This window comes from Rhipicephalus sanguineus, chromosome 5 (assembly GCF_013339695.2).
Source record: "Rhipicephalus sanguineus isolate Rsan-2018 chromosome 5, BIME_Rsan_1.4, whole genome shotgun sequence".
In the NCBI taxonomy this organism is placed as follows: Eukaryota; Metazoa; Arthropoda; class Arachnida; order Ixodida; family Ixodidae; genus Rhipicephalus; species Rhipicephalus sanguineus.
This window is the reverse complement of record NC_051180.1, coordinates 192,921,280-192,937,441: the sequence shown is the minus strand read 5'-3', so window position 1 is coordinate 192,937,441 and position 16,162 is coordinate 192,921,280. Positions and strand designations below refer to the sequence as shown.

Genomic DNA, 16,162 nt, shown 5'->3' with positions numbered 1-16,162 from the left:
GGAGAGAAGCGTTGAGATCACAGCACTTAGAAGGGTATACGAGCTGTCTGTGATGCCAGCCGAAATAGCGCACGCGCCAGCGATTGCGACCGCGCCCTTAGAACTCAGTCCACAGTTACTGCTCGAGTGACCCCCCCCCCTCCCTCTCTCGTGTTCATTCGTGCTCCTTCAAGACGGGCGGCGCGTTTCCTCTCTGCATAAGTAGCAATCAACGGCACGCCTGGCATGTGGTGTTATGTTATTGCATGTGCCCTCCGTGCAACGGGCATCGATCAGCTCTTTTAATGTCTGCCTCAGCCGCGTTCGTCACCCTCGCTCGCGCACTTTTACCGAAGAGTAAAACATAAGATGCGCGGGGGATGTTATCGATTTGGACTTTATACGGAACATGACTGTGATGCCGACGGCAAAAACCTGTTCAGAATGTCCATATAATTACTATCGCAATAAAAGCCAAAGCACTAATTTACTAAATTATATCACTGATCTTAAAAAGGTCTACTGCTATGTAACTGCAATTCTTGTGCAATCACTTTTTTGTTGTTGTTTTTTTCTTTCACATTTTTATGAAGTGAACCTAGTTTCCAGAAGCACACGCTGTTGGGCTAGTCGGTTCATGTTCTTTCAGAAGCCACGGATGTGGCTGTTTCGCGCAAAGAAAACACAAGGGGAGGGTTAAGCGGAGGGTTATGAGTCGAAAGTTTGCGCTCCCCTTAACCCTCCCCTTGTGTTTTCTTTGCGCGAAATAGCCACATCCGTGGCTTCTGGAATGAACCTAGTTTGCAGGACCTTTTTTTTTTTTTCAATTATTTCATGCTTTTCTTACTCGGGCTAGATAGGTCACATAGTATTTAAAGAGGTAGTATAGTTAATAACTGGCGATACATTCTACAAAAGCTGCTTCAGTGTTACGTCTATCCTAGGCCAATTTAAATATGTACTTGTCCCCCCAAGTTGCTACATATCTGTTTTTCAAGCTCCTAAGATGACATAAAAAATTCCGCTAACTGCTCCAAATCAGGGTTCTTCTACTCCAAAATCAAAATTTTGCTGCTCCAAAAGCTGCTCCCAAATCAATTCCAGCCGTCTCACCCCTGCAGAGTCCTTGCTGTCTTTATTTAGGCTTCAGAGTCTTAAGGATTGCGGCATTGGATGTTGTTCTTTCGTTTAATGATGGCAGTATTGACACAGCTCACTCCAGACAAGCATTCTGGCTTTTGTATACGAAGTTTTGTTTAGAAAAATAGACCATAAGCACGGAGCGCATACAAGGGGCTTGTCCTAGGATGTTTGCAGCCACAAGAACTTTTCAAGAAAAGCACAAATGTGGAAAATATGCACAAAGGTTCACAATTCCCAAATTGCAAGGAAAAAAAGGTGATCTTTTTTTTTCATTCCTTCAAGTTTTGCCTTACCCTGTGCCCTTAAGCTGTTTTATGTGCGTTAGTGAACCTGAGGACTCTACTTTTTGCTTTAGTATTGTACTTCATTTGTGTGTGCACTTTTTTTTTCTTCCATGTTCTGTTACAAGCATCAGGACAATACTTTTTCAGGGGGTGGCATTGCCACGCATGCTTCTTTGGCTATTTTTATGTAACTGGTCCGTTACACATATAACTACTGTCTTGTGCAAACCACACCCGAATATGTGAGAACCTTCCATATTATTTCAGAATCTTCTAATAGCAGGGGTGGAAGTGCTGCGCCATTTGCGCCACGCTGCACCAATCTGCATCTGCTGCGCCATTCTGCTCCAAAATGCATTCTTGCGACGAAACTGCTCCCAAGCGGTCTTTGGTGCACGGCCTCCATGATGGGCTCCGGTGCACTGCCGGAACCAATCACCAAGGCTATGTTTGGTGCCTCATAAGCCGCTGTCATCCGTGTCGTGGCGCGCCTATGCGAGCTTATATCATCATCACCATCATCACATCACTTGGCGCGCTCTTGTGACGTTGTCGAAGGCGCAAGAAAGCTAGCGAGCCTGTACAGGAGCTAGCTGCAAGAAAGTAGAACACTGTAAAGAAAGTGAGTTGTGCTAACTATTATAGTCAAAATATTCAAGATGGTGGCGATGACGTAATTACATGGGACGCTGGATCGGCAGTATTTCAGAGTATTGGCCATATTTCGATTGTGACGCCGGCGGCAACGTAATTTATTGGCGCGCTGCGCGCGCGAGGCGGTTGCTGTCATCATGGTCTGGGATTGCGAACATGAGTAAAAGTAAGTGCGTTGACGCTTGATAATGTTGAAAAGGTTCTATTTACTGCGAATATTTAATTTGATGTGAAGCCATGAGGATAGTGTGAGCAGGTGCCGCGGACGTAAACGCGCGACCATTATTTAGAAACTTCGCATTAAGGAAACAGCTGTATAGCTGAGTGTGTAATATGGATTTTGTGTCATAAGTCTGGATGAGAAGGAAAAATTTGTTTTATCTATTTGCGGTCAATGAAGCCACTACCAACTGCGAAACCACTCACAGGGCTTCGGTTTGTGTAAGTCGGTTGGACCATTTCTGAAACACATTTTTTTTAGTGAGAGCGTGCCTCTCCATGTGCAGAATATTTTGCATTGCACACAAGCCCTTAGACGTTATAAACGCAGCATGTAAACACGCTCGTGCAGCGACGAGCTTAGTCTCGTTGCTGCACGACGAGGCTACGCAATCGGACGCGTTGTTCGATTTTGGCTCGTCAGAACCTGCGCTCGGCTCACGGTCGAGTACACTGTAGCTTGTGTGAACATTTAAAAAAAAAATTCCTCTGAAGTGTAGTCAGGTTTAGCAACGAAAGATTTCTCTTCTCTTTTCCTCTCTGTTGTAATGTCGGCTGTGTCGCTTTAATCGTGGGACAGGAACGTATTTTTTATAGAGCCTCATGGAGTTTAGCATGGAGGCAACCATTATTTGTTGATTTCTAGTCTTCAGTTGTTCATGTCAGCTACGGTGTGTTTTATTTCCATGAACATTTTTCATTTGTCAGTCTATAGATATATATATATATATCATTTGTGTTAAGTGCGGTTGGTTCAACAGTATTGAATGTTTTCTAATATCGTTGGAATTTCTTGTGTTTACCAGAAATTAAAAAAAATTTAAGAACAGTGATGTTTGACCCTAGAATTCTGCTCCAAAACTAACTTGCATTGCTCCAAAACAAACATTTTGGTGCTCCAAAGCTGCTCCAAAACAGCATTATTGCTGCTCCCTGAGCTGCTGCAAAACACTCAAGCCCGCTTCCACCCCTGTAATAGGCTTGAGCGCATAAATTCGAGTAGTTGAGTTTATTCTGGAACTAGCCGGGCCACCAGCGACAAGGCTCGAATGTTCCATGCCGCATGTATGAATGCCGACACACCTTACTGCAGATCAAATTATCGATGGCCAACGCTCTGTTCACCGCTATTGGTGTACAGTGTGTATTGCTTGTAGTTTGACTTTTTGTTTCACGGGCACAAGTCCGCCCAAATAAAGAGTTTTGTCTTGAGCACTCCAACTGCTGCCTTAATCACTGGCACGGCCACATGACAATATGTTTCTGTGCTATGCACAGAGGGCAAGAGGAGGCATGCGTCCTTTGTGTGGCAGTGTAGCGTTGCGAACAGAAAGCTCTATTGCTGGCTTCACTTGTTTTGCACAGTGAAGTGCAATGTAAAATGATTCCACTGAATAAAGGCTTTGCCTGCACAGGTTTTGGGATGACTGGATTCGACAACCTGAGCAGAGGAAGGACCGAGCCTGCATTAGACCGGAAGTCTCACGTACCAAGACGTTTGGCAAAATTGGAGTCAGCAAGTAAGTTCTGTATGAAGCAAATGAATGTGGAAGGGTTTTGCTCTCAGCCTTGTCCTATCAGAGATAACCTTATTTGCATGTGGGTCATTCCACGCCAAACATCCCAGCTATTTTGGCGACCACCTCAAATGTATATGGAAAAATTGAAAACAGTGATTTCGGAGAGAAAACTTTTTTGGTCGTGGGAGCCTTCCGAATTTTGCAGAATGTCGTCCGAGTGTTGTTTGTCATAAAATTTATTCTGAGAGTATCCTTTCTCTTTTCAATACTAAGTTTAGTTTACATATTAAGCAAAGGCATTTGTGTAAGGCATTCGAAACTCCATAACATTACTGCAATTTTTCTGCCATATATGCCTCCAGAAATTTTGGCAAAATGTTCTATGTTTGCATTTTTTCCTGTGTAATATTGTGCTATGTATGAACATGTGAGAAATCTCTTACCCTACAGAAAGGATATTTTGCATTAAAACTAATTTCAGGCGACTGGTTTCTCAATTTCATGAGAAAAGATCACAAATCTGAGAAAGCCTTCATTTTGGTCCACACTGAGATGCTGTTTACACCACATGGTGCTCCAATGAAAAATCAACTTTATAATCAATCAAAAGCAAATAGTTCTTCTTATATAGCAAGTTTAATCCTTACATTCTTTTGTTTTAAGGAAGAAAATCATTTTTGAAATTCGCCATTGATGGCTATCTTCCCCTTTGGTAATACGGCAGCTTCCTCATTGAAGTTCTCCATTGCCGTCAGTGGGCGATTTCAGAAGTTATTTTCTTCCCTAAAACAAACGATAAATGTAATGATAAAACTTGCCATGTAAGAACTATTTATTCGCTTTCGCTTGAGGTATAAAGCTAATTTTTCGTTGAAGCATGTGGTGTAAATTTTATTCATTCTAAAAAGACAGGGCGTGCAAACACGGACACAAGAAGTCAGGACGCCACAAACGCCGACTAACAACTGAAGAGACGCACAACGGCTGAAAAGAAAGAAGGCACGAAAACTTATCTGCGCATGCCCATGCAACAGGCGAACCTATCAATCCGGCACGCATGGTGGTCTACATGGAAGATAACTGTTAAGGCATTTGATTTCACCTTTATGCAAGTTAATCGACGGTTGGCTCACGCATGCGCTACCACTATTCTCGATATGCCATGCTTCAATCATCAGGCGCGTTTCTTCATTTCTATGCCGGTACAACACTGCGGATTCATCAAATTTTGGCGTGCACTTACAATCTCGACAATGTAAAGATAGATTACAAGGTGAGCCTCCCGTTAGCGATCTCTTATGTTCCAACAATCTCTGGTTGATGCATCGGCCCGTCTGTCCTACGTAGAAGCGGCCGCAGCTGAAAGGAATCTTATACACCACACTCGTACGGCAATCAGTGAATTTGTTGGTGTGTTTTACGAAACAAATATCGGTCCGCTTCTTGTCTTTTACTCGCTCGTTCTTCCTCTGCAGAGCGGCACAAATCTTACCTAGCTTATTGGCAGCCGTGAAAACAACATTAACGCCGTATCTAATTCCTACTTTCTTTAGCCTGTGAGATACGCGATGAATGTACGGTATACCTACGACATGTTTCTTCCTATCGCTTCCTGCAACCATGCTTGGACTTAACACAATAGACTTCTTTAAACGTTCAGCGACCGTGGCCACTGCATCACGAGGATACCCTACATCTAAAAGACATCTAGATGAGTGATAGCTTTAACGCACAGGTTACACGTCTTTTAGATGTAGGGTATCCTCGTGATGCAGTGGCCACGGTCGCTGAACGTTTAAAGAAGTCTATTGTGTTAAGTCCAAGCATGGTTGCAGGAAGCGATAGGAAGAAACGTGTCGTAGGTATACCGTACATTCATCGCGTATCTCACAGGCTAAAGAAAGTAGGAACTAGATACGGCGTTAATGTTGTTTTCACGGCTGCCAATAAGCTAGGTAAGATTTGTGCCGCTCTGCAGAGGAAGAATGAGGGAGTAAAAGACAAGAAGTGGACCGATATTTGTTTCGTAAAACACACCAACAAATTCACTGATTGCCGTACGAGTGTGGTGTATAAGATTCCTTTCAGCTGCGGCCGCTTCTACATAGGACAGACGGGCCGATGCATCAACCAGAGATTGTTGGAACATAAGAGATCGCTTACGGGAGGCTCACCTTCTAATCTATCCTTACATTGTCGAGATTAAAATAGATACTCCGACTTAACATAACAAAATATAACAAAAACTACACAGACGTTTCGTCACCTATGCGGGTGACATCTTCAGTATGAACTGGCACCGAATGAGCGGAGGTCATCCAGTCATTTCTAGTCTCCGCTCATTCGGTGCCAGTTCATACTGAAGATGTCACCCGCATAGGTGACGAAACGTCTGTGTAGTTTTTGTTATATTTTGTTATGTTAAGTCGGAGTATCTATTTTAATCATGAACTCTCCCGGCTTTTGGAACATTTTTGCATTGTCGAGATTGTAAGTGCACGCCAAAATTTGATGAATGCGCAGTGTTGTACCGTCATAGAAATGAAGAAACGCGCCTGATGATTGAAGCATGGCATATCGAGAATAGTGGTAGTGCATGCGTGAGCCAACCTTTGATTAACTTGCATAAAGATGAAATCAAATGCCTTAACAGTTATCTTCCATGTAGACCACCACGTGTGCCGTATTGATAGGTTCGCCCGTTGCATGGGCATGCCTAGATAAGTTTTCATGCCTTCTTTCTTTTCAGCCGTTGTGCGTCTCTTCAGTTGTTAGTCGGCGTTTGTGGTGTCCTTACTTCTTTCTTGTGTCCGTGTTTGCACGCCCTGTCTTTTTAGAATGAATACTTACCAACTAGCTCAGCTCTCTGTTATTCTAAGTAAATTTTATCTCAATGTGGACCAGGATGAAGGTTTTGTCAAATTTGTGATTTTTTTCTCATAAAAGTAAAAAACTTCAGTGGTCTGAAATTATTTTTATTGCAGAATATACTTTCATGGGCTCGCTCTAGTGCTGTGTGAAGTGGCTGCACTTGCGCATTATGCAATGCGACAGTTTGTGTAAGAACGTCGGTTGTTGGTCCTCTAGAACTTTCATTGTACTATCGGCTCACACCGTTTTGCGGCCTGCAAGGCTGGACCACGCAACAGGTGTGAGCCAATGCATGACTAATCGCTTAACTAATTGTTATATAACTACCGTAAAAACCCGCATATAGCTCGGACCCGCATATAGTCCGGGGTGTAATTCGGGGATAGCAAACGTGAGAAAAAAAGTTTTCACCCGAATATAGTCCGAGCAAAATGGAAAAAATGCATTTATTGACATTTCATTAATCGTCGTCGTCGGACGCACTCTCTTCCGAAGCTCCCTTGTCGGAAATGTTCTCCCACAGCACATCATCCTCAGTGCCATCAAGCGCGTTCGAGATGGAGCACTTTTTGAAGGCGCGGCAAACGAGCGCCTCTGGAATGCAGGCCCAAGCCTCGACTATCCACGAGCAGAGCATCGCTGGCGAGGCCCGTTTCAGCCGTCCGGCAGGGGTCACTTCAGGTTCTCCGGACCTCATCCACTCCACGTACAGGCGCTTGACATGGTCCTTAAATGGCTTATTAAGGCACACATCAAGCGGCTGCAGCTGTGATGTCATCCCTCCCGGGATGACGACGAGCTCGGTGCGGGAGTCGCGCAGCAGTCGCTTTACGGAGTCGGCCAGGTGACACCGAAACGCGTCGAGCACAAGCATCGAAGGCAGCCCCAGCAGTGCTCCGGGCCGTCGACACCACACGGACTTTATCCAGTCAAGGACTAACGATTCGTCCATCCACCCCTTGTCCTGGCAGCGGACGACGACATTTTTCGGGAACTTCTCCCCCTTCGGCAGCGTCTTTCGTTTGAACACCACGTAGGGTGGCAGCTTGCGACCGTCAGCCGTGCAGGATAACATTACAGTCACCCGCGTCTTTTCGTTTCCAGTCGACCGCACGATAACTTGCCTGGAGCCTTTTTGATGCGCCGTCAGCGCCGAGGGCATATCCAGGTAGACCGGCGTCTGATCCGCGTTGCCGATCTGGCCCAGCTGAAAGGGGACTGCCTTTCGCAACGCAATTATGTACCTTTGAAAAGCCACAAGGTGCTCTTCGTAGCTCTCTGGTAGCTTCTGGGAGATACGCCGACGTAGGGAGAACCCAGCGCGGCGCATGAAGCGAGACACCCAATGCTTGCTCGCTTTGAAATCCTCCGGCTGAATGCCTTTGTCTCGAGCGATCTCCCTTGCCTTCGCTTGTAGCAGCTCGATGTTGACAGCGAGATGTGCAGCTCGCTGCTCCCGCACAAAGTCTGTGAGTTCTCGTTCCACGTCAGGAAATGCTCCATTTTTTGGTCCGCGGAAACTTTTTCGCTGGCCGCTGCATGCAAAGAGGGCTTCCTTCTGCTTCCGCCAACCGCGAATACTCCGCTCGTTGACTCCGAACTGCCGCTCCGCGGCACAGTTGCCGATGGTTTCGGCAGCAGCGATAACTTTTCTTTTAAAAGCAGCAGAGTACTGCCTGCGCGGTCCTGACATAGTGTAAAATCACAGGAGCAAAATCGAGGCCGTCGTTTTCGGCACCAAGTTGAAGCAAAGGCCACTGACCGACTGACCAACCACTGTTGCACGCGGGGGTCCGTAAGACTAACGCCGCTAACACTACCTAGCGCAGAAGCGCGCAGACCGTAGAGTCCTGATGATGATGATAGCACCGCGCTATGCCGAAACCGAAACTGAATTTGGGCCGAAAATTCTTGGGACCCACATATAGTACGGGGCCGAAATTTCGCACCCTAAAATCTAGAAAAAAACCCCGGGCTATACGCGGGTTTTTACGGTAATCACTTATGACTAAACAATAATGTGCCACAGGACATATGCGCTGCTAGAAGCTCTGATAGGTTCCCCTCCCCCAAGTTTTCCGTTTCAATGTATATTTGCGCGTTTTTAGAATAAACCAACCAGTTGCCAGTCAGCGCTTGTCCTGTGTCGCATTCACTCGCTTTTAAGTTACCAGTGCATAAGCATGTGCAGGTAGGCATGTGTCAATACACTATTCCGTGAACTGGCGTTATTCTTTGCTGATTGAGCAGATTTCCACGTGCAGTTTTTAGTGATGTGAGCCGAGCTTTTCAACATATTTCTGCTGTGCCTACTCAGTTATGAAGTTACATCCAAAGAGACTGGATTTTTTCCAAGAGCTAGGGTTGTGCTTTGTGCTTCAGTGTTCTTTTTTCCTTTTTTCAGTGGGCTCTTTTATGAAAAGCATCTTAAGTTTATTCAACTCAACAAAAAGTTTGTGCCTTTTACTAGCAAAGATCTCAACTACCTGAAAAAGGTAAGTCACAGGTGATCTTACAAATTCTTCTTGGCAGTTTTGTGGTTTGAATGGGCTTTTTCTGCCAGCACTAGCTCTGGAATTACAGTATAACCTCATTACAACAGACCTTCATAGTGAAGAGGATTTTGGTCTGTTGTAAAGGGATTATGTAAAATCCAAGTACTGTTACAACAGACTTTTATGTAAACACCTAATGGGTCTGTTATAGCCGGAGAGTATTACAAGTCGCAAACACGGTCAAAGAATGGATTTATTCTTAACGAATGACAAAAAAAATGCGATTTTTGCAAAATCGCATTTTCAGTTCTTGTAGCCCTTTTTCTATCAGATTCCAAAATATCTTCACTGAAAACTACGTAGAAGTGCTATAAAAATTGTTTTTTGTGTCTGCCAACTTGGCAAAAATTGCGAAAACAGCAAAAAAAAAAACTGCGTTTTTCAAGATTATAGCTCGGCAACAGCGCAACCGGGCACCACCATTTTGGGCTCGTCGTAAAGAGCATTTCTCAGTGTTCAAGTTCTCCGTTTCAGCTAGCTCTTCCATTCAGTAACAAGCGTACAAAAAGCACATGTTTCACGTTCAGTTCAAGGCCTCCGATTGACTGTTTCTGCCGTGATGTTCGCTTCGGGATCATCCGTCTGCTGCTTGTGTGTCGCGAGGTCGTGACTGTCGAAAATTGCGCTAGTTAGTGACGTGTTCGCACTCGTTCTGTGTTCACGGGTCGACGATAATTTAGAACGCTTCAGTTTGGTAGCTGCAAGCGGAAGCTCAATCATCAGATTACGATAGCGCGCCGCACTTGTCGCGAACATCGCAGACGTGCGACTGTAATAGCGTTGACTCGTTGGACCCGCTGTTAGAGGTTCTTCTTATCAGCACTTCGGAGCTTATGACGATGACCACCGCGGGACAACTCTGTCACGCAATCGAGCATGACGTACTTTGAAACATCGGGCACCGCGGCCACGCACATCGCAACCGAGCTTTCTACTCAATGTCGTGGCTATAGGGCTAACTCCGATGACAGTGCCGATGTACGAGATAAATCCGAACTTTGTGGCCAAGAACATCGCGCTAGCGGGCATGCAAAAGCAAAGAAGCCACAATGTCCTTTGTTGCAAGCAACGAATCGCATCGCCCGCTGGCTCCTCAGAACCGCGTATGGGCATTTTGCACATCGGCAGCCGACCCCCCGGCCAAGCTCACCAGGCAGCGGCCCTTCGGAGAAGCGGTGGCAGCAGCTAGCAATTTCGTGCGTCAGCGTCCCAAAACGCAACACCAGGCACACTGCGCGCCGATTTTTTTGTCGCTACAGCTAGGCACAGCTGATCATTGACAGACCGGTGATCAGCGGCTTCGTTCTTAAATCAGTACGTCGATATCCGTGGCTCGCTGTTCCCGTCCGGAAAGTATGCTAAGCAATGTTTGAAGTCGGAAGTTATTGAATTTGGTATGTCTGTGGTAGAAAAGTCCGCTCTAAAGGAGTCCTGACCACCTTGCTGGCCTCACATTTTTGTCAATTATATCTGAATGTCCGTTGTACCAGAATCCGTTGTAAATGAAGCTCAATCAATGGAACAAATGCAGAGGTCGGCATAACGCCGCAAATTGGTGTGTAATATCCGAATGTCTGTTGTAAACATATCCGTTGTAACGAGGATACTATTGTAAAACTTGAAAAACAGGTGTTTTAGGTGAAAACGCAAAAAGAAATGTATGGTTTGGGAAAACCTGATGATGCTTGTGTGGATGAGATTATGCTAGAGGCCTGTTTGAGTGTAGATAGGATACCAACAAGCTATTGAAAATTGCTGAATAAACATTGCTGTCACTGCTATATTTTCCACCTTGGTTAAATGAAAAACATCTGTAGGCTCTCTTATCAGCTGTAGGCAACACAGGTAACAAAACTGTGTCCATAGCAGCGTTGCCAGGTGCCACCGAGCTAACAAGTAATCATCCCAAAAGAAGCAGCAAGTTTTCTCAGTCTTTCAAATATTTTCAATTATGATGAAATAAGTCACTTATATATGAAGGGAAGGTAACAGATTACTTTGTACAGTTAAAATTTGCGCAACTATGAACAAAAGCACATATTTCAGGCTGTTGAGTGACCAGTAAAACTCAAAACGAGGATAAGCCTGGAAATTTTGTGCCCTCGAGGAATTATAATTCATATGGCATAGCGCACCTTGACAGGGACAGAGAAGGACGCACACACACAGCGCTAACTTGCAACTAATAGTTTTATTTGCGATCACACATGGCTTTTATACAATAACAGTGGATCGATAAAACTGAGAGAACAAGACGTAAAGATATAGCACAAAGCCTGCACGTGTCATCACAACAATCTGCACCCACCACCGTCAAAGCGATGATTCCAGATACATCTTTTCTTTAGCTGACGAAGCTAAAGAAGGCATATTCTTCTTTCCTTTTGTCAATTTCGTAGGCTTCAATTATTTCCTGCGTGGTTCTGCTGCGGGCCCTATCGAGAATACGGGTGTTTTGAAACGTTGGGGCTCAACCACACCTCTGACAGTGAATTCTCAAATGAGAGCTTTTTCTCAATTGTACTGGTGTTTCCTAAATCCTTCCAGCCTGGCCTATGCATACGCGTTAACATGACAAAGGGATACAATACAGAACGCCTCGACTGCAACTGACAAATTTTTCCCGGTGCACTTGATCATACAGTCCCGCTACTCTCTGCATTTACCTTTTTGCACATCCCTGTAATTGTTAGGGAGCAGAAAAAACTACGTCCGCACCGGTCTTCCTCGCAAATTATGCGAAATGACGTGCATGTAGGGCACTACAGCATCCTTGGCTCCCCGGCATTTGTCCTTCCCTTCCTGCTCACATTTTCGTCGACGGCTGTCAACAGGCATGTGGGATAACCAGAATCTATTAAACGTTTAGCCTGGGCCCACAAGCTGCCATCAAGCCTGTGGTCACACAACTTCGTCAGTGAATTTTGAACAGGAATTTATCAGGGAATCGTCAGGGAAAGCGGCTTTAAAGTGGAAAGTTGGTGCTGGTGCACGATTTGGAACAGCGCCAAGGAACAGGAGAGGCACTTGATTCGTGCATGCGATAATTCATTGGGTTTTTGTTTGTTTTATATGATGTTTTTGTTCTTGCTAGCCATAATGGATGCGATGAGTAGTTCTGTAATTACTTGATTCCACTGCACTGGGCAGATTGTTTTCTCCGTTGCGGGGAATTTTGCAAGAGCACGTTGTCTTGGCCACCAGTGTTCATACAGTCGTAGCTGCTGGTGCTGTTGCGTCTTTTAGGTGGAGTTGTTTGTGGAGCATAGAAAGGAGGGACTGATTAGTTGGGATAATTTGGCCTCAGATACTGCACCATTGATGCGCAGACATCTGGGACCCTTGTACCGATGTTACTTCTGCGAGTTTTTCTTTACCGCCTCATTCACTGGCTGACCCTGCAAGGCAAAGTGGGCAGACCATAGGTGTAATTTGATTCTCATTTATGGCACTGCTACTTGCATGACAATGAAACAACTTGGTGACTGGGATTTAGTTTTGAGACATCTAAAAAGTTTCAGGAGAAAGGCTGCATACGAGAGTGAATGTGCAAGTGCTGCTGTGCATATGTGGCCTGCTAAAGTTATTTTACATCGTGCCCCATGACCTCCTTTAGCGTGTAGCTCCTAGTTGAAAATAAATGTCTCAGCTCACCCAGTTGGGAGTTCACAGTGTTGCTAGTGCTGTTACTGGTGTGCAGCATTAGTACAGCTGCTGATGGAAACTGTGATGTTTTATGCCCCCACAAACAGGATAACTATGATGTAGCCTTTGTCAAGGAGGTGTACGGCTCTCCATTGGTCACGGTGAGCCAGGTTCTCAAGGGAAGCTTGGAAACCAAAGGGCCACTGCGCATCACATACACTACCAAGGAGCAGTTCAAGAACATTGCCAAGAAGCTCTCCATCATGGACGACTTCAAGGTAACCCAGAGCAGCCTTCATGCAAACCTCTTATCTCTCAGAAGGGCTTCCAGGAATAGATGTCTTCATTACTGCTCTCTCAACTCAAAATCTGTGACACTGAGAACAGACATGACTCTTCGACATTACACGGTGCACCACAAATATAGTTGAGGTGACCGCCTGAGGTTGGCATTACATCCAGTAACCATCTGCTTAAGTTCTGTTTAACCCTTTGATTGCAGAGTGCACTCATTTGTCAGGGGTTCTGCATGTCCCCCGTGAGAAAAATGAATAACCAGTAATGCAGACTTGTTGCAGCTGTTTGGGGGGAATTCAGCTTGGGAAAGTTAACGGCTGGGTTAACTAACCAGTGCTCTAGCAAATGATTTAGCAAAATGTTATCTGTATGTTTATACACACACACCACCTAAATGTTATGTACACGCATACTGTGGCTATATCAGCCTCTACTTTGATTCAGACATCCACAGCATGGGCACACACACTGGCATGCCATTTGTTAACCCTTTAGGGGTCATAATGTTTTGAACAACACACGCCACCTATTGAGGGCGGCATTGTCATTGCTATCAGCTTCTTATAACATGTACAAAATTTGAGTTCTCCATTGTTAACGGTTTTTGAGAAAAAAGTGGGACGTATGTGTCCCACTGCCCTATGGGTGTATCTGCAAAAGTGGGAGATGTGTGTCCCACTAAAAGAGAGTCTTTTCAGAAAAAAAAAAAAAACCTTTATTTTGTATGCGAACTTGCTGCTGCCTTAAAACCACGGAGGACAGAGGCTACGAACACCTACTCTCTATCACAGAAACACCCAATTAAATATCCATTGTACATCCGCTTGCTAACAGCACGCAAGCAGCAGGTGTGGGTACTGGGCATGCCTGCAACAGTCTAATTTTTGTTCTTAGAGGAAGAGCTCAACTGCTGCCTCCATTGGAAGAGACTTCCCTGCGTGAAGCAAAATGAAAATTGGATACTGCAATCAGTTGCACACAATATTAGACTGACTACGCTTTCGGAGTAGAACCTCGTTGATGCGTTTCCGAAAAAAAAACACGAAAAATAAACGTACGATCTGGGAAAAGGTACCGTTCAAATCCGGTAAAAATTGAGGCTGACAAGCCCATATTGAAGTGCACGGGCAAAAAAACATTTATTTTTCAAAAAACATATAATAGAGACTCTTTGATTTTCGAACTTCTGGCATCTCACTGGCACCGAGAGGTCAGCCACCTAGTTCCTGTCCTGACAGGAAGCAACGTCGTGGTCACGTGTGTTGAAATCCCGAGACAACCCGGCTATTGCAACATCAAACACTGGGACAACCAGCGTAAAAGTAAAGAAAAGCTACCTTTGTGGCAGCAAACGAAACTTTGCGCTGCGTGAGCGTTGGTTCTTTCTGCAATGCCGCTTGGAAATATGTGGCTGGGTTTGCCGAAGAGCTGAAGCGATATTCTCGATGCGCGACGCGCACCATCTGTGAAAAAAACTACCACGCTACTGAGAACAGTAGCGTGGTAGAACTTGGCCGCCAAAGGCATCAGGCCTCTAGTTGCCGATAAGGAAGAGTCATTTGTGCTGATGCAAGAAGGAACATTCTTAGAAAAGGCGACAGCGGCAGTGGACAAGAACCTGAAGAAGGTGAAGGAGAAGCCTACGGCCATCAAGAAAAAAGCGTTTGGCCTTTTGGAGGAGCTCAACCTACACAACCTTTCGGCCTCGGTAAGGAATGAAAAGGGTTCTCTACTCCACGTGTTTTTTACCGTAAAGACCCATAAGAATGGTGACGCCTTCCGACTGATTGTGTCAGAACGTGGGACTTGGCAACACGCGGTTTCTGGGTTCCTCCAGAAACACCTGTCGGCGCTACACATCGCGGATCCCTTTCGAGTCAAGAACTCGTCTGAGGGGATCAAGTTCCTTCAGAGTGATTCATGCTCTTCCGTCTCTGGGTTCAGCGTTGACGTAGAGGACTTGTTTTATTCTCTGCAGCACGATAAGCTACTGTCCTATGTACATGATTGCATTGTAAAGGACAACGATGAGCAAGTGTTCCAGGACAAATGTGGCATTTCTGTGGGGGCTTTTGTGCAGTTACTTGGTCTGTATTTGAAGTCTACAGTGATCGGGTGGCGGAGTGATGTGTATACAGCAGAAGTCGGGTGTGTGCATTGGCTCTAGAGGCGCCCCAGTTTTGAGCGATATCTATTTGAGCAGGGTAGACCGGGAACTTGAACCTGACTTGAATGATGTTGCTGTAAGAACTTTTCGATATGTGGACGATTACCTTGTTCTAGTTGACTCCTGCCGGTGTGTTGCCACTAGGACGAGCGTTCTCAAACCTTTTAAGGAGAAAGGGGCAGGCCTTAATTTCACGTTTGAAGTGCCGCGGGAAGGTGCTATTCAGTTTTTAGACTTGACCATTCGTTTTGGTGGTGCTCACACTTGTTGGCTGTATGCCCCGTGTTCAGTGAAGCCAATTTTAGACTTCCAATCTTGTCATTCTAAGTTAGTGAAAAATGGCGTTGCGGTTTCTTGATTGACTTCCGCTTTAAAGAAAACGTGCCCGCACCTGTTGTGTGAAAGTTTCTACAAGCAGCTGGACAGGCTCCGAGAAGCGCGCTATCCTGCTGCTAATTTGGGCCGCCTGTGTGAAAGGATTCTCGCGACCTTGAAATCTGAGTTGAAAGGCTCGGTCGAAAATGATAGGGTACGTGAGAAGAAGCCTCTCGCAAGTATCCCTTTCTTGCACGGTGTTTCCCATCGTCTCAAGAAGGTTGGTGCCAGATATGATATGGATGTTGTTTTTTTGGCCAAGAATAAGCTTGGTAGAGTATGCGCCGCTGTTGAAATGAAGGTGGATGGGACTGCGCAGAAATGGCATGAGTGTAAGGTGAAACACAGGGACAGCCCTTCGGTTTGTGGCAAGGGGGTTGTATACCAGGTGCCTTTCACGTGCGGTAAAAACTATATAGGACAAACAGGCCGCTGTCTGAATGCGCGCCTGCA

At 45.4% G+C, this 16,162-nt stretch overlaps 1 protein-coding gene across 1 annotated transcript in view; it reads left to right on the top strand.

Annotated features, from left to right (window-relative positions):
• Positions 1–16,162, top strand: part of LOC119394545 (alpha-1,3-mannosyl-glycoprotein 2-beta-N-acetylglucosaminyltransferase) — a 148,987-nt gene that overhangs the window by 101,855 nt on the left and 30,970 nt on the right. Inside the window, exons 9-11 of the mRNA XM_037661868.2 lie at positions 3,695–3,799; positions 9,075–9,165; positions 12,978–13,148. Coding sequence (XP_037517796.1) covers positions 3,695–3,799; positions 9,075–9,165; positions 12,978–13,148 — 367 coding nt within the window. The remainder of the gene's footprint in view (positions 1–3,694; positions 3,800–9,074; positions 9,166–12,977; positions 13,149–16,162) is intronic.